Source organism: Littorina saxatilis, linkage group LG15, assembly GCF_037325665.1.
Source record: "Littorina saxatilis isolate snail1 linkage group LG15, US_GU_Lsax_2.0, whole genome shotgun sequence".
Classification (NCBI taxonomy): Eukaryota; Metazoa; Mollusca; class Gastropoda; order Littorinimorpha; family Littorinidae; genus Littorina; species Littorina saxatilis.
The window spans coordinates 19,054,481-19,079,373 of NC_090259.1; the positions used below are offsets into that span (position 1 = coordinate 19,054,481).

At 41.5% G+C, this 24,893-nt stretch overlaps 1 protein-coding gene and 1 long non-coding RNA gene across 2 annotated transcripts in view; one reads left to right on the plus strand and one right to left on the minus strand.

Moving 5' to 3' along the window:
• Positions 1 to 17,911, plus strand: part of LOC138948753 (glutathione S-transferase 1-like) — a 45,710-nt gene extending 27,799 nt beyond the window's left edge. The window contains exons 3-5 of the mRNA XM_070320360.1: positions 13,423 to 13,538; positions 15,510 to 15,620; positions 16,376 to 17,911. Coding sequence (XP_070176461.1) covers positions 13,423 to 13,538; positions 15,510 to 15,620; positions 16,376 to 16,543 — 395 coding nt within the window. The 3' untranslated portion in view covers positions 16,544 to 17,911. The remainder of the gene's footprint in view (positions 1 to 13,422; positions 13,539 to 15,509; positions 15,621 to 16,375) is intronic.
• On the minus strand, positions 132 to 10,612 carry LOC138948752 (uncharacterized). The gene is made up of 6 exons (XR_011450073.1): positions 9,826 to 10,612; positions 9,164 to 9,232; positions 7,933 to 8,026; positions 6,799 to 6,969; positions 6,246 to 6,345; positions 132 to 2,648 (listed from the first exon to the last, which is right to left on the minus strand). It is a non-coding gene; the product is annotated as an uncharacterized lncRNA (long non-coding RNA).
• Positions 17,912 to 24,893: the final 6,982 nt, after the last annotated feature.

A 24,893-nucleotide genomic window follows, 5' to 3' on the forward strand; every position in this document is an offset into this window, starting at 1 on the left:
TGTTGTGCTTGTTTGATGTAGGTTTGGTGTTGTTTGTCGTTGTTTGTTTAACACACACTCAAACACACACTAACCAGACACACACACACACACACACCACCACCACCACCACCACAAGAATAGGTTTACACTCACTTTTTCCTCCACGTTTTAATTTTGGCAATATCATTAACCCAGGATTGCAAAGCAGGGATCATTTGTCAATTTCATAACAACGTACATACAATTTCAGCTGGTCACTTCAATAAAATGTGCATCATCACAGGTTTCTGCTGGAATGACAGTGTCTTATCTGTCAACACAAAATACACACACACAAAATGAGTGTGATGCTGTATGCCTCCTAACAGATCCTAACTTCACCCTCCAAACCTCCCTGCAGATGTATGTTCTGTGCACAAAAATAACCTTTTAAAATATACAAAATGCAGACAACATTTCTACATTTGTAGTTGTGCTGCAGACCTGTTTACCCCCATAAGTGTTTTGGAGTAATGCTCAGCCCCAAAAATAGTAATCCTGGTACAAAAATAGTAATCATCCAGCATTCGTCGCCAATTACAACGCACATGACAACTGTGTCTGCGAAACGCAATCATGCACATATATCAGGCATGGGAATTGAAAATTGTATAAAAGGCGGAAAATTTATAACTGAAGACGCGAAGCATCAAGTCGACGGCGCGAAGCGCCTAGCCTTACTAGGGGGGTCCGGGGGCATGCCCCCCCGGAAAAAAATTTCTCCAAAGAACCCAGATGGTGCAATCTGGTGTCATCTGAGCTCCAAGTTTGCCATTAAATTCTGTTTTTAGAATCAGATTTTTTAGTACAAAAATGTACCAATTTTTGCTTTTTTGAAGAAAAAAAATATATACATGTATTATATGGTTTAAATTTGTAAAAAAATTGATCTTCTTGAGACAAACAGGAAAATGTAACTTGTAACACAATCTGTGCAATCTGGTTTACTTTCAAGACATAAAAGTTCAATAACTGAGGCGGGCGGTAGCAGTGCGTGAACAAAGTACGGACAGTTTTCGCGGGCTTTTGCGCAAAGGCCAAAGTAACCGGTGCTTTTTTTGTGTGCCTCCCCCCTTTATTTTTTCGGCGGACACTTTTGCATTTTCGGCGGAACAAAAAAAAAATTCGGCGGAAATCCGCCGTTCGGCGGACAATTCCCATGCCTGATATATCCATCATTCACAAACAAAACACATCAGTCAGTTTTTGTAGTCATCATAATGTCAAAGAAGATTACATCAAAAGCACATGCATCACTGATTCTTTTTCTTTTGCTCGTAGTAGGCCTTTTTCAGTGTGTCAAGCGCTTCTCTACTGTACTTGCGCTTGCTGAAGGTACTGAACTTGTCAAATTCAGGTGCACGGAGCCCCTGGGGCTTTTAGTCATACCTCAGGCAGCTATCTATTAGAAGAACTACCAAGTTTCATTGACTTGCACCCAAAGAGTCAAGAACTGCGATTTTTTTACAAATCAATTTCGTACTCGGACCCGGCTGGTCTTGACCTATTTTTGGATCTAAATTTAGATCAGGTAGATCACCACATCATGCACAAAAAGACACGTCACTAGCAAACTATGTCAGACATCATCATGAGTTTGTATAAAACAAAATGGAGGCCGGAATCACTCAGTTGAATCGAACTCCGACCAAACACCACGTAATAACTAGGTTAATTTATGCACTCGCGTGAACAAGAAACTGTCGAGCTTCACAGATGTCGTCGTTGGGTAGTTTTACTACCATAGGAGGATTTTTGAACTGTAAATGCACTCAGCTGCAACAAAAACGCAAAACGAAGGCTGTAAGCTGCACTGTGCCTTTAAGTAGCTCAACACAATGATCGCAGCCCAGGGTGCTAACACAGTTTGGAAGGTCAAGGTTTTATAGTATGCTTCACTAACGGGATCTTATAAAAAAAGCTAAAACATTTACCACTGAAGAAAAACCATCTCTGAACAATTCAAAATTGTCACACTACTAGTTTTACATTTTAAGGATCTTGCCTAGTGCACATCTTTTTATTATGAAACATTTGTATTGTAAACAAAAGAAAACACAATGTCTTGTGATCTGTAAATGTTCTTAATACAGGGAACTTTATACATTGTTCAAGTGAAGTACTGTACAGCCTATTTAGCTTGTTCATTTTCTCCCTATAATCTGCTACAATTCAATAAACTGCTGTAAACTTGTGTGCCCTTAAAGTAGATTTATGTCCTTCTGTGTGGGCACCTTCTTCTTCTTCTTCCTCTTCAGTGTTCAGTGTTTGCATTTGGATGTGTGCTCTCTGGCCAAGTCTTGTTGCACAGGGGTACGGGTGGCAAGAAAAGGCCACCCTCTCAGAACGTGTTGCAGAGTCTGTTCTTCCTACCCTAGCCACAGTCGCACGCTGTAGGTGCAAAACCTATCCTTTTGATGTGTACCTTCAGACAGCAGTGTTCTGTGCAAAGGCGAAAGATGGCTGTCTGTTCTGCGTGAGTAAGATGGGGCTATGGTCTTGAATGAGCTGGTAGCTGTCTGTCTTTAAAAAAAAAAAAAAATAGACATCAAAGAAGCTGCAGCACCAGCCAAGTGTTGACTGTTTTCTTTATGCGTAACCTGGTCCTGGCAGTAGCTGTTGTCCATCTGTAAACAAGCAAGATCATTATTATAATATATTGATGGTGTATTTGTTTTACCCAAAAGACGATTAAAATAACATTTAATTTTTGTTTTAGTTATGTGGCATACATGCAGTGGAACGATCATATCTTGTGATATCTTCCCTCTGAGAAAAAAACTACTATTCAAAATGTACTTTTACATACTTTTTTGTTAACTTAGGCTTTTGAAGATCCACATCCAATCCTGCCACAATGTAGGCACAATCATAGGCTAAAATTGTCAGGGTTATTTACCATCGAACTGTCCTCAACATTCTATGCTGACACACACACATGCACACACACACTGGCACAGACACATAACTTGACTTCACTTAGGAAGGTTATGTGATGCTTAAATCATTTGTCTTGCCACTAGTTCATCACAAGTAACCACTGTGTTTATTGCTGGTATGTGCTTAAATGGAGGGATAGTCTTATCCCATGGTAAAACATTTTTTTTTTAAAAAGCCTGGCAGTGATGTGAGATGTGAGCCAAACTGTGTTCACGAAAAGCAGCCGGCCTTTAATAACACAAAGCTGTCTCTGTACACAATTCTGCTTTTACACATGCTATCCCTTAACTTGGATTCATACCAAAAATCAAGCCTGGTTTCATAGGAAACAGTCAGAATGTTGATTCAGCATTTAGAATGATAATCTTATTTCATGTACACGCCTTGGCAAATCTGACAATTAAGTAAGCAGAAGTTTTCTTCACGGGACGGATTTGCTCATTTTATTATGTAGCAATGCACTTCACTTGGTCACATACACCCCCCCCCCCCCCCTCTGTGCACAGTGATAGTTTTAAACAAGGAATTCTGTAAACACAGGGGTGGTCAAATACACCCCCCCCTTCCCTCTGTGCACAGTGATAGTTTTAAACAAGGAATTCTGTAAACACAGGGGTGGTCAAATACACCCCCCCCCTTCCCTCTGTGCACAGTGATTGTTTTAAACAAGGAATTCTGTAAACACAGGGGTGGTCAAATACACCCCACCCCCCCCCCCCTTCCCTCTGTGCACAGTGATAGTTTTAAACAAGGAATTCTGTAAACACAGGGGTGGTCAAATACACCCCCCCTTCCCTCTGTGCACAGTGATAGTTTCAAACAAGGAATTCTGTAAACACAGGGGTGGTCAAATACACCCCCCCCCCTTCCCTCTGTGCACAGTGATAGTTTTAAACAAGGAATTCTGTAAACACAGGGGTGGTCAAATACACCCCCCCCCCCCTTTCCCTCTGTGCACAGTGATAGTTTTAAACAAGGAATTCTGTAAACACAGGGGTGGTCAAATACACCCCCCCCCCTTCCCTCTGTGCACAGTGATAGTTTTAAACAAGGAATTCTGCTGTAAACACAGGGGTGGTCAAATCCACCCCCCCCCCCTTCTCTCTGTGCACAGTGATAGTTTTAAACAAGGAATTCTGTAAACACAGGGGTGGTCAAATACACCCCCCCCCCTTCCCTCTGTGAACAGTGATAGTTTTAAACAAGGAATTCTGTAAACACAGGGGTGGTCAAATACACCCCCCCCCCTTCCCTCTGTGCACAGTGATAGTTTTAAACAAGGAATTCTGTAAACACAGGGGTGGTCAAATACACCCCCCCCTTCCCTCTGTGCACAGTGATAGTTTTAAACAAGGAATTCTGTAAACACAGGGGTGGTCAAATACACCCCCCCCCTTCCCTCTGTGAACAGTGATAGTTTTAAACAAGGAATTCTGTAAACACAGGGGTGGTCAAATACACCCCCCCCCCTTCCCTCTGTGCACAGTGATAGTTTTAAACAAGGAATTCTGTAAACACAGGGGTGGTCAAATACACCCCCCCCCCCCTTCCCTCTGTGCACAGTGATAGTTTTAAACAAGGAATTCTGTAAACACAGGGGTGGTCAAATACACCCCCCCCCCCCCCCTCCTTCCCTCTGTGCATAGTGATAGTTTTAAACAAGGAATTCTGTAAACGCAGGGGTGGTCAAATACACCCCCCCCCCTTCCCTCTGTGCACAGTGATAGTTTTAAACAAGGAATTCTGTAAACACAGGGGTGGGACTCTCTTGTGATGAAAAAGGAGGAAATCCCTTTTTTTCCAGGGGGTTCGGGGGCATGTTACCCCAAATTTTGGTTAAATGGTACATTAAAATCTGTGCAATCTGACAAAAAAGACATTCTCCACACTCCCCAACCTCCCCCCCCCCCCCCCCCCTCAAAATTACTATTAGTTATCAGGAGTTTTCAGTCAGCACAATTTAACTCTCAAGCCTCCAGTGTTCTGTTTCATCTCCACGTCACTCCAAATCATTCAGTCAACAAGTCATAGATATTGTAATGAAATGTGACGCGGAAAAATAGATTACTCCAGCAGAATTCGTAAGTTGTGTCCGCGGAAATCCGCGGAAAAGTCCCACCCCTGAAACAGCACTGCATGGTGCCTTTTCCAGAAATAAATTCATCAAAAAATGTCAACTCACAACAGCAAGAGTCAGTGTGTCGATTGTTCATATGTGACAAAGTTGAGGGATGAGCTTATCCTATCTTAAAGCCTGGCCAGAACTGAGACGGTGACGAGAAGTAGTGTGCCTATAATGACACAATGCTTTCTTCGTAACCAATTAGATTCAACATCTCAGATCTGGTCAGGCCTATACAAATGCCATCTCTCAACTTGGTCCATACAAAAATCATGAACCTGGCTTAATTCTGTACAGAGTGGGAATTTGTTTTTCTCTTTTTCGAAATCCAAAATAAGCAAAATCAGGTCTTAAAATCAATCAATCAATATGAGGTTTATATCGCGCGTATTCCGTGGGTACAGTTCTAAGAGCAGGGATTTATTTTATCTTTTTATTTTATGCAATTTATATCGTGCACATATTCAAGGCGCAGGGATTTATTTATGCCGTGTGAGATGGATTTTTTTTTACACAATACATCACGCATTCACATCGGCCAGAAGATCGCAGCCATTTCAGCGCATATCCTACTTTTCACGGCCTATTATTCCAAGTCACACGGGTATTTTGGTGGACATTTTTATCTATGCCTATACAATTTTGCCAGGAAAGACCCTTTTGTCAATCGTGAGATCTTTAACGTGCACACCCCAATGTAGTGTACATGAAGGGACCTCGGTTTTTCGTCTCATCCGAAAGACTAGCACTTGAACCCACCACCTAGGTTAGGGAAGGTGGGAGAAAATTGCTAACGCCCTGACCCAGGGTCGAACTCGCAACCTCTCGCTTCCGAGCGCAATTGCGTTACCACTCGGCCACCCAGTCCAAGTCCAAATGGAGCAAGTCTTAAAATGGGAGTGAATTTACAGATGTTATGAACAAGAAGTCTGCGAAAACAGGGTCATTAATAGGAAGGAGTCTTAGATTGGGGTGTCTTAAAAGGGGCAGGGGTGGAGGCCACTGTAATGACCATGAAATAATCAAAATAATACTATCAGTCATCTTATTCTCTACCAAATTTCTAGAGGTCAAGACAATGATACAGATTATTTACTTGTGTCACTGTTAGTGTCATTCTATGAATAACAGACCGATAGAAAGAGAGCTCTGTGTCTTGTACCTGGGTTCGTGCTCAGTTGCTTGAAAATTGACTTGTCAGAGGTTCTTCTTCAGCCTTACACCAGCCTACAGCGGTAGCTTCTACTTCACCAAACTTTGTTCTGAAACAAAACAAATAAAACACATCTTCAGGGTCAAGCATATGTATCAAATCATGATCACACAATTAAACCTTCTTCTTTGGTCAGTACTATTGAAGATTTGTTAATTGTTTCTTGTTCACAAAAGCACTAATCAAAAAATTGCTCCAGGGGCTTGCAACGCAGTACAATATATTACCTTACTGGGAGAATGCAAGTTTCCAGTACAAAGGACTTAACATTTCTTACATACTGCTTGACTAAAATCTTTACAAACATTGACTATATTCTATACAAGAAACACTTAACAAGGGTAAAAGGAGAAACAGAATCCGTTAGTCGCCTCTTACGACATGCTGGGGGGCATCGGGTAAATTCTTCCCCCTAACCCGCGGGGGGTTGTACAAGATAATGAAATAGAGTGAATTTTGAAGTGCATTCATAATTAAAGCCCAATCATGTGGTTTAACCTACCTAGTCTTGAAAAGCCTGTCCGAGGAAACAGATCAAGCACCCTTCCGCAGACCTTCCTGACGGAAGAGTCTTGGTTGTAACCGCTCACTTTCTAAAGTAGTCCATAAGCAGTTCCATGTGCCTATGTTATCACTGTAACCAGCTCCTTTGTGTACCTGTGATCTGGATGAGCTGCAACACATAAAACTTTCATATGAACACTATGTCAAGTATACCAGTTAGCATCCATCAAACACTGACTGACTGAGGAGCATCACAAGATCTGTTCTAAGGAGGTAACAACTATTGTCACAAAGTGTTTATGATACAGCTGCAGGCACATGGCACTGAGTGGTCAATTGGTGAGGGGGGGGGGGGGCAGAAGTTCTGCTCAGTCTTGTCTGCTGATACTACACTTTGTGGTGGTGTAAGGCAGGGAATCACACCCCAACCACTGGCCCCGCCCACCTGGTGTCGAGTGCCTGTGGATACATCAGTCCCAGTCATGGCTGGCCCCCGGTTGACAACTGCCATGTACGTCATGTACGGGTACATTTACTTTGCAGTACAGATTAGTTTTCAATAGCAATGACATCATGGACGCACACCTGCCCAACGCAGACAAGGACAGCAAAATCAGGGACCAAACGTGATAAAGAGTAACTAATCGTCACAAACATCAAAATGCTTTGCATTTCTTGACCAGATAACAATCATTTCTGGGCAATTGAAGATTATTATTCCACCTACAGGCTATCACCCCCATGGCTGTTACTTGTAACACATTTCATTTCTTAAAATATGTTTTGTAAAGTAATACTGTAGTTAATAGATTTCTCTGAAAGGCACATTCCTTCTCATGAAAACAATTTGGCTCACCGTCTAAGATCTGGTCAGGCTTTAAAATGGGATAAGACATGATCTCTTAACTTGTTCACATACCCACAATGAACGGTCTGGTTGCTCTCTGCGCCAAGTGCGATTGTGTTATGAATAAATGCTGTAAAAGCTACAACTGTACTAGCTCATTTAAAAAAAAAATCACAAAATGTCATTTCACCACAGCAAGCAAACAGTGTGTTTATTTCTGGTATAGAACAGACACACACACACACACATACACCAAAGCAACACAAAAGCCCAAAACATGCCTACCATCTAAATGAGGAATCCAGTTCCAACTGTCTTCTGCCAATATAACACTGCCAGAGACACCATGGTGTAGAAAGTCAGTTTAAAGAGAGACTACCTGAAAGAAAAATGATACAATAATAATAAAACACCCAGTGCAATAGACATACTTGCTCGTTAAAGGCTTACTTTACCATGTAAAAACATTTTGCTTCACAGTCTCAGATCTTGTCAGGCTTTTACTTGGGATAAGATCATCCCTCTACTTGGACGAATAGCAACATAGATCAGCTTGAATGCTCTCTGTGCAGAGTGGTTTTTGTTTGTTTGTTAAAGAATTAGTTTTGTTAACAACACTTGGTACCTTTTTGTGAAAATATTTCATCACACATTTTAACTCACCACAGCAAGCAGTCACTGAATATATAATTTTTTGTATGTGGCCAAGATGAGGGATTCCATGTTAAAGCATAGCCACATTATACTGTAGTGACAAGGCAAGTGGGCCTTTAAATTGTAAACTGATATATTGTGCATTTTGACTTCTTCATAAATTATAACCCTGATGCAGGCAGTCATCAGTACATGTAGTGGTTTAGTCCCTTGAATGAGAAAAGAATGACTTTGCAAGAAAGAAACTTGGAGTCAAAGTCAAAATACCCTTTAAATTAAAAACTATAGATTCCACAGGGTTTGAAGTTAGAAAGCTCTGAAAATAACTCTGCTATTTGAAATTGACTAATAGTATTAACTTATACCGCCATACATGATACACATGTACAGACAAATGAACTAAGGCTTGTGAAGATCCATAATCCTGCTACACAAAGACACAATCATTCAGAGGTTGAAATTGCCAGGGTCATTTTCCATCCCCATGTAGCCTGGATTTAATTACTGGCATGTTTTTCAGTTAAAGAGATGTGTCACTCAGAATGACAGGAGATGGTTCACTCAATGCAGAGCATAATATAACATTGATTTCTTCATGCCATCTGATTTGCAGTTGAATTCACAGGGCGAGAAAAATTCTAGACTGTCCTCAACATTCTATGCTGACTGTAAATTGTAATTATATAATACATCCACCCTAGCTAACTGGTACACTAATCACTTGCTCTGGCTTACTTCTTTTTCCAACATAATAAATCTGTTATTTGTACTTTAGCCTTTTGTGGTAAAATATTCTCATTACCACCAGTTGCACTCACAAGCTATTGCACTAGTGTATTTTGGAAATGATCAAAGGACTTACTTGTGTTCTACAACAGCACCATGTCAGTGTTGCGGGAAGAATGAGGCAGGGCTTGGTAATAACTGAGACCTGCAAGTAAACAGAACATATTTAGAATCCCAGCATGTGTTATAATTTGTGTATATTTATATTATAAGGTCTTACATTGCAATAACAAACACACACACACACACATGCACACACTCATTCAATGTGCTCTATGTGCTAAGAATAAGAGTGATTGTTTAATGAATTAACGCTGAAGAAGCTACTAGTTGCTTAAACACATTCATAGCAAAATGTCACTTGATCATATCACCACATCAAGCACACTGTATCTTCATTTCTGGTTGTATACATTGTATGCAAGTGGAGGGATGATCTTATTCCATGTAAAATCCTAGCTCAGCTGATCTCTCTCAACTTGGATTCATACCAAAAATCAGGAGCCTGGGTGTTTCTGTTCAGTGGGCATTTCCCTATTTGTTTTATTTGAATGCATTTCTTAAAAAGAACACTTCCTCTGCATAGCCGTCAGGATGTTGGTTCCACCTTTAGGAATGTGTCTTAGTGGACGGACAATCTTATTCCATGTACATGTTCCATTCCTTCGTGCATTATGTGATTCTACTGTATTTTAGTCATAAACAATGACCTTCATTCTAATAAGAAGAGACTATTACCTTTCACCTCGGACGTGTCAACTCATATTTTGCCGCTGAGTCGGTGGACAGTTGCTGGAAACCGAGTCCGTCGTCACACTTCGGGCTTTGGCAACTAAGTTCACTTTGCGGGTCTTTCCCCTTGTAACACCATACTTGTTCGATCACAGTTTCTTTGTTCATCGGCCGAAGCAGGCCCCTCCTTCGCTCCCGTCTCGGCCACAGTTTCCTCAGTGCAGTCGCTGAGTCGGGCATGAGAGCCCGCCCTTGAACGCACTCTCCCCTGTACCGCATAGTTTTAAACCTCCCCACCTTTTTAATCTCCCTGTTTGCCGGAGCTAACCACTATCGGTAACAGTGACTCAACCGCAGGACTCTGAGACGTTCGCAAGAACCCAGTCCTCTTCGGAAGAAGATGATCAAAGATGCATTGCCGACGCCGGCCATGTTGAATTAGTGAAAACCGAAACGTGGAAGCGAAACTAACATATCTTCGGGAATCAATTAGGAAAACTATATGTGTAGTAGGTAGAAAAATGGCATTTAATGAGACAGATAAAACTCGGATCAAATGAGAAAGAAAGAACTATCCAAACTTGCAAGCACAGCCGCGGTAGTCCTAAGTACGTACTGAAGTTCCCGATCCATGTTTTAGTCTAACCAGCGCTGTCTCTAGTCTATAGATGCGCAACAGGATAAGAGATACCCTGAGGTTATAAGTGATACTCCCACATACGTTGCACAAGCATAGTTTAACGTTACCTTATGTACGGTCCAACCGGTGTGCAATGGGTGGAGGGAGGGAGGGAGAGAGAGAGAGAGAGAGAGAGAGAGAGAGAGAGAGAGAGAGAGAGAGAGAGAGAGAGAGAGAGATGTCTAATAAAGTTTGTTTTTAGGCCTGTATAATGTTTACTATTCACTTCACTATTGGTCATTCTTTGTAAAAGATTGTTTCTACTCAGTTATTTACTGTCAATGATGCTTGAGACACAAGAGAACGATTGCTGTTATTTTTAAATCTGCAGTGAGAACTTTTAGGTTGTGTGTAAAAAGTTGGTTCTGTACGTATATTCCATACGTTAAGTACCTTTGAATCTCAAACCGCTACTACTTGACAAAATGATAAGCCTTATTTACAAAAATAAAGGATCGTAGTTCAAACTGTCTGTCTATGGATGTCTGAATTGAATGTGCTGTCCCGATATATACAGGTCGAAATAATATGGCCACCAACATCTCTATGTCTGTGTAATAAAACCTTGGAACCGCAGGCGACGTTAAGTACCGCTATGTCCGTACGGAAAGCACTAAGTACCGCTATGTCCGTACAGAAAGCACTAAGTACCGTTGGTCAAAACACCCGACTACTCCCAATTAGGGCTAGGTTTCTACTCAGTTATTTGCTGTCAATGATGCTTGAAATACAAGAGAACGATTGCTGTTATTTTTAAATCTGCAGTGAGAACTTTTAGGTTGTGTGTAAAAAGTTGGTTCTGTACGTATATTTCATACGTTAAGTACCTTTGAAATTCAAACCGCTACTACTTGACAAAATGATGAGCCTTATTTACGAAAATAAAGGATCGTAGTTCAAACTAACATGCCTACATATAAACAGCATAAACAACACACAAAAGTATTATGTACATGGGTTTTAACATCGCAGGTACTTAGCGCGGTACCTAGTGCAGCCAAGGTCTATGCACGGTACCTAAGGCCCTCTCATACGGACATGCCGGTACTTAGCGTCAGCCTCGCACACACAGACAGCCACTCGCTTTTTCAAAAAAAAATCTATGTCAAACCAAGGACAAATGCAAATTCTGACGTTGAATGTGTCCTCAGCTAACCATATTACGAGATGTGTGTGTGTGTGTGTGTGTGTGTGTGTATATTTGTGTGTGTGTGTGCGCGCGCACATGTGTGTGTGTATGTGTGTGTGTGTGTGTATGTGTATGTGTGTGTGTGTGTGTGACTGTGTGTGTGTGTGTCAACACTTAATATATCTATAGGGATATGATGATCGCATGGCAACATTCTTACGTGAGCAGGATAGGACAAATCAATGGTGTACGTGTTTATTAAATGAACGAGTGTGCATTACTACTACAGTCCGACCGACAAAGACTGACTAGCTGATCCACACGTAGGGGAAAGGCTCCTAATATGGACCGGCTCCTAATATGGACCACCTCCTGTTCTGACAAACTAACGGCGCTAGAGCGCTCAAAACAATTTCATTCGCTTTATTCACCCTCTCTGGATAAGTTGCACATGTTAAAACAGTTGCAGAAACACAAACCTCAAAACCGTTTGGCTTTTTCCCTTTTTTTCACTTTTGGCAGCGTTCACTCTAAATGTGCCGCATAGAACAGACTCGTTTCTGTCCACAGCCAAAGCTTTCATAACACAAAAATGGCTATATATGACAGCTAAGACAGTATTTGTTACATTTTAACAGTGTGTACCCCGAGTTTCTACTGCAAACAAAAAATAATAGCAAAACCTCAAAGTATGTGTGAGTCCCCTAATATGGACCACCTTCAACAAATCGAAGAAAATAAAAGCTAAAGGCAATTTTAATTAATTAATTCAGAAGCTTCCTGAAAATAACCTATAACTAGCTCTCGAGATTTAAAAAAAATATAACAAATAGTCTTTTTTTGTGGAAGTTGATAATTTCACTTATTTTCACTCTGTTTTTGATAAGCTTCTTCAGTTTCCTGGTGTGCTTCAAATAATGCTCTCATCAACCCGAAACAGCTAAATCTAAAGCATATTTGAATTAGTCTGACTTTCACACTAAGTTGTATCATGTTATTTTGAAGTATAGGGGGCTTTATACAGTGATTCGTGAAGGCCGCTTCACTGGTCCATATTGGGCGCCCAGGCTCCTAATATGGACCATTTGTGATTTTTTTCTGTATTTAATTTTAGCTGACGGTCTATCAAAGCTATTTCACTCTAATTAGGCCTAACTGTTAAAGTAAGAGAGAACGACTACCAACCACAAAATGAAACTTCTTCGCAAGAAAACAAGCTAGTTATCAGCAATAAACAAAAAGTGGTCCATATTAGGGGCCCTTCCCCTATCTGTAGGGATTATTTCATCGCATGGCGAAAGTCTTGTAGTAGCAGGATACGACAACATAATTGAGTTAGTGTTTATAACATTTCATGTTCATTTTCATGTTCATCACTTTTTTGTCCAATCGCTGGGAAATTCGGGTCGCTCCCTCCCATTTTAACAGAGTCGCGCTTCCCAGGTGTCAGCGTGTTTAGGTTTATTCAGCCACCTGCACTTATGGCAGAATGACTCATGACTGTGTCTGTGCGGGACTGTACTGCCAAACCAACAAGTGATCCACACTTATCCATAGGGATATGATGATCGCATGGCAGAAAGTCTTGTAGTAACAGGATACGACAACACAATTGTGTTAGTGTTTAATGACATGACTATGTATGTGTAGGACTGTACTGCAAAACCAACAAGGATGCTACAGTGATCCACACTTATCTATAGGGATATGTTATGATCGCATGGCAGAAAGTCTTGTTGTAGCAGGATAGGACAACACAATTGTGTTAGTTATAATGACATGACTGTATGTGCAGGACTGTACGGCAAAACCAACTCGGAAGCTGCCGTCGTCGACCAGGTGATCCACATTTACAGAGACATGATGTTCGCATGGCAGAAAGTCATGTATGAACAGGATGAAGCAAAGAAGGTTCGTTGTGTGTGTGTGTGTGTGTGTGTGTGTGTGTGTGTGTGTGTGTGTGTGTGTGTGTGTGACAGTGTGCTTTGTTTTTAGTTTTGTGTGTGTATGTATTTTTACACCCCCGGTATAGGGGTGTGTATAGGTTTCACTGGATGTGTTTGTTTGTTTGTGTGTTTGTGTGTTTGTGTTCGCATATAGATCTCAAGAATGAACGGACCGATTGTCACCAAACTTGGTGAACAGGTTCTATACATTCCTGAGACGGTCCTTACAAAAATTGGGACCAGTCAAACACACGGTTAGGGAGTTATTGGTGGATTAAGATTAAGAGTGACATATTAATGGTCAAAGGGAAATAACCTTCTCAGTTGGTGGCAGTGAGAATGGTTCTACCTCGACGTACCCTTTCGCAATGGACCCTGTGTTTACATTCTGACTTCTGACTTCTGACTTTTGACTTCTGACTTCTGACTTCTGACTTTTGACTTTTGACTTCTGACTTTCTCTCTTCTGACTTCTGACTTCTGGTAAGGACGGGGGTGTTTTTCCTACCTCGGAGGAATTTCTTGTTTCTTTTTTTCTTCTTCTTCTTTTTGTTGTTGTTGTTGAGTACGAGCTAGGTAGAGTAAAGGATCGCAGGGGGAAGGATAAGATAGTACTATAAATATAGAGACACGATGAACGCATGGCAGAAAGTCTTGTATGAACCGTATGAAGCAAAGAAGGTTTGTTGTGTTGGTGTGTGTGTGTGTGTGTGTGTATTTTCGTGTTGTGGGGGTGGGTTGTTTTTATTTGTTTTTGTTTTTTTTGGGGGGAGGGGGTAAGTGATCGCAGAGGGAAAGATAAGACAAGTTAAGATAGTACTTTAAATATAGGGACATGATGATAGCATGGGAGAAAGTCTTGTATGAATCGGATGAAGCAAAGAAGTTTCATTATGTTTTTTTGTTGGTGGGAGGGGAGGGGGGAGGGTAATGGACCGCAGAGGAAAAGATAAGATAGTACTATAAATGTCTGCTAGGGGAACACACAGGTTCGCAAGAGATTACCACGAGACAAAAGCAGTCAGATCCTATCACGAAGCTGTTCTAAACAATGCACAGATGACGATCGTGTCACAGACGGACGTGAAAGCACTGAAACGTACAGCTTTCTTTCTTAAATATCCTTTTGATATTGTTTAAATGCTCCTGTAATAAGTTGATCCAAGTGGTGTATTTCATGTTCGATTATGCTGTTTGATCGTGTGTTTGTGTTATTAGAAATGTGATGTGGTGCCAAAAGAAAAACTTTCATGTTTATGTGAAATTAAAATGGACTTTAAAGTTTTCGTATCTTATCTTTTATTTCATTGATTGTATGCGGCATTGTTATTTGTAATTTTCGGAATATAAGTTTAAACCAAGGATTGCAAGGAATTTGTTGTTTGCTTTTGGGCTGTAGCTAACGTGTTCAGTATCGAGCCTTCTATACTGTCAACTGAAGAATAACGAACTTGAAATGAATTGACTTGGCGGGGATATAGCTCAGTTGGTAGCGCGCTGGATTTGTATTCAGTTGGCCGCTGTCAGCGTGAGTTCGATCCCAGGTTCGGCGGAAATTTATTTCAGAGTCAAATTTGTGTGCAGACTCTCTTCGGTGTCCGAACTCCCCCCCGTGTACACTACATTGGGTGTGCACGTTAAAGATCCCACGATTGACAAAAGGGTCTTTCCTGGCAAAAATTGCTTAGGCACAGTTTATAATTGTCTACCTATACCCGTGTGACTTGGAATAATAGGCCGTGAAAGGTAAATATGCGCCGAAATGGCTGCAATTACTGGCCGTATAAAATTTCATCTCACACGGCATCACTGCAGAGCGCCTAGAACTGTACCCACGGAATATGCGCGATATAAGCATCATTGATTGATTGATTGATTGACTTAAAATGTGTGTGTGTGTGTGTTTCTTGTATGCCTGGAGTATTTTCTGTCACAGGCGGAGAATGCAAAAAAACTATTGGAAGAGGAAGGCTTTCCCAAGTATTTCGGTCACTTTGCCAAACTGCTTAAAGACAACGGCAACAACGGTCACTTCATTGGAGATTCGGTAAGTTTTGTTTGGTGCCGCTGCAAAACCAGTTAAAAGTGTCTGGGAAAATACACACACTTGTACATGTCGTTGTCTATGAATTGTTTTTAATGCTTGTATGTTATTTCTTACGAGAAAATTTTATGTAAAATGTTTAATTTTAATGTCTAATGTAAAGCGCCATGAGACTGCCATTTGGTGGTGAACAGCGCTATAAAAGAATGTTTTATTATTATTATTATTATTATTATTATTATTATTATTATTATTATTATTATGTATAGGCTACAAAGAGGTTCTGCCAGATCAGTCCAATGAAATATGCTTCTCTGTGAGACAAAAGAAAAACCCAATGAGCTCTGTATATCAAACTGCAATTGGTTTGGTCGCTCGGACGGTAGAGACTTTGTAGATGTTGTTGTTATGGTGGTGGTGATGTTGCTGTTTGATTGGTGATGGTTTATTTGGCATGTGATCTTTCTTTCTTTGGTTGGTTGGTTGGCTTGATTATGTGTGTTTGTGTGTGTACGTGCTCGTGTGTGCGTGTCTGTCTGTCTGTCTGTGTGTAGTTTGCTCTTCTTCCTGTTTAATTGTTTCCAGATGTTGCAAGACTGAAAAATAGGACCGGTAAACTTATAGTAACCAAGAATTTTTGTTGTTGTGCCCAACCAATAGAATAACCCCTCCCTCCCCCTCCTCCGAACCACCACCTACCCACACCCTGAACCCTAAAGAATGAATTCACTGACAACAATCCGCACGTGCAATTTCAGATTACGCTGGCGGACCTCTACGTGTATGACTCCATGTTCCAAATCAAGAAGGTGGCTACATACGACGCAGCAGCCGCCTATCCGGAGCTGAAGAAACTCTATGACATCGTGGACAGCAACCCCAAGATCAAGGCCTATGTGGCGCAGAGGAAAGACACGCCGATGTAACCCGTGCAGCTATAGTAACGTCGGAGGACATAAAAGAGTAGATTCACGCCGATGTAACCCGTGCAGCTATAGTAACGTCGGGGGACATAAAAGAGTAGATATTGTATATATGTACGATGCAAACAAAAGGCATAGACACCACGACCAAGAGGTACTTGTCACAGAAGAAAAACATAGTTTCAGTCCCCCCGCGGGTTAGGGGGAAGAACTTACCCGATGCTCCCCAGCATGTCGTAAGAGGTGACTAACGGATTCTGTTTCTCCTTTTACCCTTGTTAAGTGTTTCTTGTATGGAATATAGTCAATGTTTGTAAAGATTTTAGTCAAGCAGTATGTAAGAAGTGTTAAGTCCTTTGTACTGGAAACTTGCATTCTCCCAGTAAGGTAATATATTGTACTACGTTGCAAGCCCCTGGAGCAATTTTTTTATTAGTGCTTTTGTGAACAAGAAACAATTAACAAGTGGCTCTATCCCACCCCCCCCCCCCCCCCACACTTTCCCCGTCGCGATATAACCTTGAACGGTTGAAAACGACGTTAAACACCAAATAAATAAAGAATACAGTTTCAGACCATGCAGCCGAAAATGTCGGAGGACAAAACTTGTACAGATTTTAAAGTGCTTAGACGCAAAGATCAAGAACAACGTGGCTCACTGGAAAGACACGCACTTTTAGGCTATCGTTCCTGCTAATTTTCTAGTTCAAAGGGTGTAAATGTGTGCCATGTACGCAAAGTGAACAGACATCGAGGTCAAGAGCAAGAACTAAGGAAAGCCATGCTGTCCAGAACACAACCTTCACCGGGGGCAGGGGACACAATCTGTGAATAAATGGTTTTTTTCAAATGAAGAGAGTAAGGCACGAATCCTAGACCAAGAATCACATGGACATCTCAAAAAAGGCGAATCATACGTCTGGTAATGTTGGAAGAAATGAGTAGTTTTGTTTTGTTTCTTAAAGCTACGTGGGGAAGATTTGTTAATTCTTCCATCTGTAAAAAATAAAAAATAAAAATAAAAATAAAAAAGGGGGAGGTCGGGGTTTAAATATCCCGTTAAGAGAACCGTGTAGTTTCAGTAGGGGATATTAAAAAAAAATCAGGCGCGAGGATGCCTTAAAGCTCTATTCCTTCCCTTGTAGCCGATCGTGTGCAGAGTGGGCCTTTTCATAACAAAATCCAACTGTGCACAGAGAACAACCAGGCTGTTCATTGTTGGTACATGACCAAGTGCCAGGACGTAACTGTCAGTTGTCCCAAACATCCTCTCGCACAGTGGACAGTCTCTGTGCCGAAAGCAGCATCTCTTCTGTCGGAGCACGGATATGTTTATCCAATAAAATGACTGCGTTTACAGTCAAATATGAATGATCGTTTTCAATGTCAGTCATGTCTGTCTGTCTGTGTCTGTCTGTGTCTGTGTGTGTATATATATATATAATGTGTGTGTGTGTTATGTGCTCACGTGTGCGTGATAAGAGACGGAGAGAGAAAGAGAGAGAGAAAGAAAGAGGGAAACAGACAGACAAAACGAGATAGAGAGAGGTGAGTGTATGCTCACGCGTGCCTGTGTGTGTGTGTGTGCCCGGGCGCGCGCGCGCGTGTGTGTGTGTTAGATTCAAATGTTAGGTTGAGACGCACATCCGCATCATAACATTTAATCGACGGATTTGTTCCCTGGCTGGCTGTGTGAAGGCGTGTAAAGCTTATATCTCCCGTTTTACTACATCTAGGAACCGCATGTTTGGCACACACCGTATGCACCACAATTCCAAGCTTCTCGTTAAAACCGGCCCCCGTATCGCAGTGGTTAGCGCATCGGGCTGCGGTCCGGGAGGTCGTGGGTTCGAATCCCATCAGGGTCATGTGGGTTTTTCGGGCTACGGTCGGCTCCTACCCAGAGTGGAAGTGCTATGGTTCCTATGGGAAGGCTGGGATCACACAGCCGAGTGTCATTCACTTAACGAATGCGACTTTGAGGGTGCTCAGATTCTGTATACCTGACCAACACCGCAGGTGCGGCAGACTAACCACATCTAAAGACCGAGACGGGTCACGCTCGTCTCCGGGTAGCGTGCAAACGCAGTACTTACTTGACCTATTCTGTAATTCTGAGCCTATTTTTAGAGTAAACATTACACATATATATATATTTTTGAATTCAGGAGAAATTGAGAAATACGACGACGCAATCATTTTTAAATCTTTAAGTACAAATTCGATTTTAATGACAACTTTAATGAGCAAACTAATTAACTAATTTTTACGCTGCCGGGCTGCAATTCAATCCCATAGTCCGGACTTAGTCGAAAATTGCTTCGCCAAAATTTCAATCCATTTAATTGAAAAACGAGGGCGTGACTGTGCTGTCTCAACTTTCACAAACAGCCGAATATGACGTCATCAAAGACATTTATCGAACAAATGAAAAAATCGTCCAAGGATATCATACCCAGGAACTCGCATGAAATTTGTTATGAAGATCGGTCCAGTTGTTTTCTCTGAATCGGTTCACACACACACACACATACACACACACACACACACACACAAACACACACACACGTACGTACATACATACACACGCGCGCGCGTGCACACGCACATACACATATAAACACGCACATATACACAACACGCGTTACTGGTGTATAAATATTTCAAAGAGAGAGAGGGAGTTTGTGTGTGTGTGTGTGTATGTGTGTACGCGTGCGTACATACGTGCGTGTGTGTTACTGTGTGTGTTCGTTTGTGTGTTCGTTTGTGTGTGTGTGTGTTGATGATAAAAACGATAACGACGACAAGGATGATGCATTCAAGTTGCATTCTTTCGTTAGGTCAAAATTATCATGAGACAAAAAGTAAAAGAAAGCTTTATTATGTCTTGAGAGAAATTAAGATGCGGTGCGTTAGATAAAATCACACAAAGCAACGGATATGTATGCACATTATAAATGTTAACTCGGAAGGTTCCAGATTCGTCCGCTGCAAGGTCACTACATTTATTACAAATGCCGCACTATGTGCGTTATGGTAAATTTGGTAAAGTCTAACTTTTTTGTCATGTTAAGTACGTTTATTAATAAGCACTGTTAATTTACGCCACTGGAGTCATTAATGAAACATGACAAATAAATCCTTCCTTGGAGGGAATACAAACAACTACAATAATACGTATACCATCATACACGAATAAAAGAATAAGGATTAATACATACATTAATTTGTTGTTGATTTTCTTACCAAGAAGATGATAATGTGCAAAAATGTAAGTTAAAACCACGACATAAGCAACGCATATCATCACAAAAAGACCATGACTACAAACTTATGAGTTCTTTCAACACAGTATTACAGTTATCGTGAAAATGAGAAAAAGTATTCAATAAAATAACACTCTCATTTAGGGAGGCGCACAACAAAAAACAACAAATACGAGCATCATCATGAAATGACAAAGATTTAAGATAATACAAGGTAGTTTTTTCTACCATTTTTTAAGAAGATTTTGTGCAAAACGTAACATCGTCAAGAAGAGACTTGTGCAACTAGAAACGGCAAATATCTCCCACCCTTCACTCCCTAAAAGAAATAAAGCAAAAAGACACACAGAGAAAAGTATAATACAGACTGTATTGTAAACGCCTTTTCTGAACAATATATTTGCTGTCCCAACTAAAAAAAAACAATAAAACAAATTAAACAACAACAACAAACAACAACAATAACAACAAAACAACTCTAATTTTGGAGAAATTGCCTGGTGAATATAACTTCAATAAGTCTAAAGAACGAACATGAACTGTGCTGTTATGTAGGCCCACCTGCAATGATACACTCGAAAATGCTTCGTAACTATGCCAATTAATTTAAGTCACTGTATACAAGGAAAAACCGGCACGGTTGGCCTAGTGGTAAGGCGTCCGCCCCGTGATCGGGAGGTCGTGGGTTCGAACCCCGGCCGGGTCATACCTAAGACTTTAAAATTGGCAATCTAGTGGCTGCTCCGCCTGGCGTCTGGCATTATGGGGTTAGTGCTAGGACTGGTTGGTCCGGTGTCAGAATAATGTGACTAGGTGAGACATGAAGCCTGTGCTGCGACTTCTGTCTTGTGTGTGGCGCACGTTATATGTCAAAGCAGCACCGCCCTGATATGGCCCTTCGTGGTCGGAGGGCGTTAAGCAAACAAACAAACAAAATACAAGGAAAATAATTCTTTTGCTATGAAAACTGTTATGTGTCAGGGTGCAAATTCCGTTCACTGAATTACTTGTTCAGTGCTGGCAATATTTTATAACGCTCACAGGCAAAACCCGTACATACTCAAAACTGACCGGCACGGTTGGCCTAGTGGTAAGGCGTCCGCCCCGTGATCGGGAGGTCGTGGGTTCGAACCCCGGCCGGGTCATACCTAAGACTTAAAAATTGGCAATCTAGTGGCTGCTCCGCCTGGCGTCTGGCATTATGGGGTTAGTGCTAGGACTGGTTGGTCCGGTGTCAGAATAATGTGACTGGGTGAGACATGAAGCCTGTGCTGCGACTTCTGTCTTGTGTGTGGCGCACGTTATATGTCAAAGCAGCACCGCCCTGATATGGCCCTTTGTGGTCGGCTGGGCGTTAAGCAAACAAACAAACAAACTCAAAACTGAAATCTGGAAAATGGGTAGGTGTTTTACAGCGAAACGAAAACAAAGAGATTGCATCGAGAATGTATCATTTTCCAAGATTATATACCCAAAACAAAGCATTTACAGTTGAAATGACTGAAAGTTCTAGCACTGATTGTAAGCCATATCTGGTGTGTGGCGACATCATTAAAACTAAAAAAACAAACTGCGTAGCTGTCACAGTTTCAGTGACACGAGTGGGAAAGGAACTCTTTGTGGGGCGCCTTTCCCAAATTGCAATGTAACGCGCCTGTTGCTGGCAGCCGCATTGCGGAAAGGTTCTGCTAAACGATCACGAAATTCACGGTGCGGTGCGTTAGATAAAATCACACAAAGCAACGGATATGTATGCACATTATAAATGTTAACTCAGAAGGTTCCAGATTCGTCCGCTGCAAGGTCACTACATTTATTACAAATGCCGCACTATGTGCGTTATGGTAAATTTGGTAAAGTCTAACTTTTTTGTCGTGTTAAGTACGTTTATTAATAAGCACTGTTAATTTACGCCACTGGAGTCATTAATGAAACATGACAAATAAATCCTTCCTTGGAGGGAATACAAACAACTACAATAATACGTATACCATCATACACGAATAAAAGAATAAGAATACATACATTAATTTGTTGTTGATTTTCTTACCAAGAAGATGATAATGTGCAAAAATGTAAGTTAAAACCACGACATAAGCAACGCATATCATCACAAAAAGACCATGACTACAAACTTATGAGTTCTTTCAACACAGTATTACAGTTATCGTGAAAATGAGAAAAAGTATTCAATAAAATAACACTCTCATTTAGGGAGGCGCACAACAAAAAACAACAAATACGAGCATCATCATGAAATGACAAAGATTTAAGATAATACAAGGTAGTTTTTTCTACCATTTTTTAAGAAGATTTTGTGCAAAACGTAACATCGTCAAGAAGAGACTTGTGCAACTAGAAACGGCAAATATCTCCCACCCTTCACTCCCTAAAAGAAATAAAGCAAAAAGACACACAGAGAAAAGTATAATACAGACTGTATTGTAAACGCCTTTTCTGAACAATATATTTGCTGTCCCAACTAAAAAAAACCAATAAAACAAATTAAACAACAACAACAAAACAACTCTAATTTTGGAGAAATTGCCTGGTGAATATAACTTCAATAAGTCTAAAGAACGAACATGAACTGTGCTGTTATGTAGGCCCACCTGCAATGATACACTCGAAAATGCTTCGTAACTATGCCAATTAATTTAAGTCACTGTATACAAGGAAAAACCGGCACGGTTGGCCTAGTGGTAAGGCGTCCGCCCCGTGATCGGGAGGTCGTGGGTTCGAACCCCGGCCGGGTCATACCTAAGACTTTAAAATTGGCAATCTAGTGGCTGCTCCGCCTGGCGTCTGGCATTATGGGGTTAGTGCTAGGACTGGTTGGTCCGGTGTCAGAATAATGTGACTAGGTGAGACATGAAGCCTGTGCTGCGACTTCTGTCTTGTGTGTGGCGCACGTTATATGTCAAAGCAGCACCGCCCTGATATGGCCCTTCGTGGTCGGAGGGCGTTAAGCAAACAAACAAACAAAATACAAGGAAAATCATTCTTTTGCTATGAAAACTGTTATGTGTCAGGGTGCAAATTCCGTTCACTGAATTACTTGTTCAGTGCTGGCAATATTTTATAACGCTCACAGGCAAAACCCGTACATACTCAAAACTGACCGGCACGGTTGGCCTAGTGGTAAGGCGTCCGCCCCGTGATCGGGAGGTCGTGGGTTCAAACCCCGGCCGGGTCATACCTAAGACTTTAAAATTGGCAATCTAGTGGCTGCTCCGCCTGGCGTCTGGCATTATGGGGTTAGTGCTAGGACTGGTTGGTCCGGTGTCAGAATAATGTGACTGGGTGAGACATGAAGCCTGTGCTGCGACTTCTGTCTTGTGTGTGGCGCACTTATATGTCAAAGCAGCACCGCCCTGATATGGCCCTTCGTGGTCGGCTGGGCGTTAAGCAAACAAACAAACTCAAAACTGAAATCTGGAAAATGGGTAGGTGTTTTACAGCGAAACGAAAACAAAGAGATTGCATCGAGAATGTATCATTTTCCAAGATTATATACCCAAAACAAAGCATTTACAGTTGAAATGACTGAAAGTTCTAGCACTGATTGTAAGCCATATCTGGTGTGTGGCGACATCATTAAAACCACCAACAAAAAAACTGCGTAGCTGTCACAGTTTCAGTGACACGAGTGGGAAAGGAACTCTTTGTGGGGCGCCTTTCCCAAATTGCAATGTAATGCGCTTGTTGCTGGCAGCCGCATTGCGGAAAGGTTCTGCTAAACGATCACAAAATTCACGTGGAAAGTGCCGGCGTAAAACCCGTGCAGGAAAATGGGGTGATTCTTCGCTCACTATTAAATCACGTGTTCCGGGCGTGCTATACGGTTGTATGGTAGGCGACCAGTGATTGGTCAGGGAGATAACTTGTTCTGGGACAGGCGATCGCTGATTGGTCGGGGAGATCACATGGGTTTTCTTTTCCCATCTTTGCTTTCTTTTCTGCACAAGCTTTACAGACGACAAGGTCTGGGTTTTCGTTGACTAAGATTTGGAGGATTCCAACGCGTTGAAAGACTGGTTTAGGTCTACCAACGGGCTTCTGATGTTAGTGCAATACACAGAAGGCTTAGGGCGGAAGGATTTGGCTACATATTTTCGCTGACGAGCGGGAGCCAAATATTCAAGCGGTTTACTTGGGAGAGCTACGTTTTACAAGCTGTTGAGGTATTTAGACGTTACTTTACGTTGGTGACCGGTCAATGTTTGTGAAATGTAAACTCTGTGTTTTGTTTCTCCATGATAGCGTATAACTTGCTCATTATAACGCTAAATTGTAATCTGTATGTGGTTTTTGCAGATATGGAGAGGAGGAGAAAATGTCTCGAGTTGTTATTAAAAGTCTATTCTTGCAGGTACCACGTGCTCGCTGAAGGGGGAAGTTAGATATGTTTAAAGGTGGAAAAGGGGGGATTGTTGCCATGGTGACTGCACCAACTACTCTGTTTCAGCTTGCTACCTTGTTGCTACACGTTTGCTGGAGGTTTGCTACCCAGTGCTACCCAGTTGCTACACTTTTGCTGGAGACGTGCTACACTTTTGCTGGAGACAGGCTACACTCTTGCTGTTTAGAATTTGCTGTACGGTTGCTGTTCTACGGCTGTTGCTGGTGTTGCTGCGACTCTCACCTGTATGCTCCACTGCGCCACTGCGTTTCATCGAATGGACCCTGGCTACACCGAGAGTTGAGTGCACCCATGCGTAAACGCCCCCCACCTTGTCATCTTTCTAACCCTTTATGAAGAACTTTGAGTTGTGACAACGTGGAGTGTTAACGCCTGTACAGGCTAAGACTTTTTACAGAACAGCTAAGTGTTTTCTAACTTTACACGGTTCAGCGTGTTCTTATTATTTCATAAACTTTAACTGGCTTTTTGTCAGTTATTTTTGTTTTACGACTTGGTCGTAAAAACACTTTTGGCTTCACGAGAAGAGGGAGGTGGAGAGTTAGTGTATATAAACAGACGTCTAGAACTTATACTGTTGTTGTTTCTAACTTTTTTGTGTGACTGCGAGAGTGGATCGTGGTGTGGTTAGTCAGTTAGCAGTAATTGAACGTTTTAGGTCATT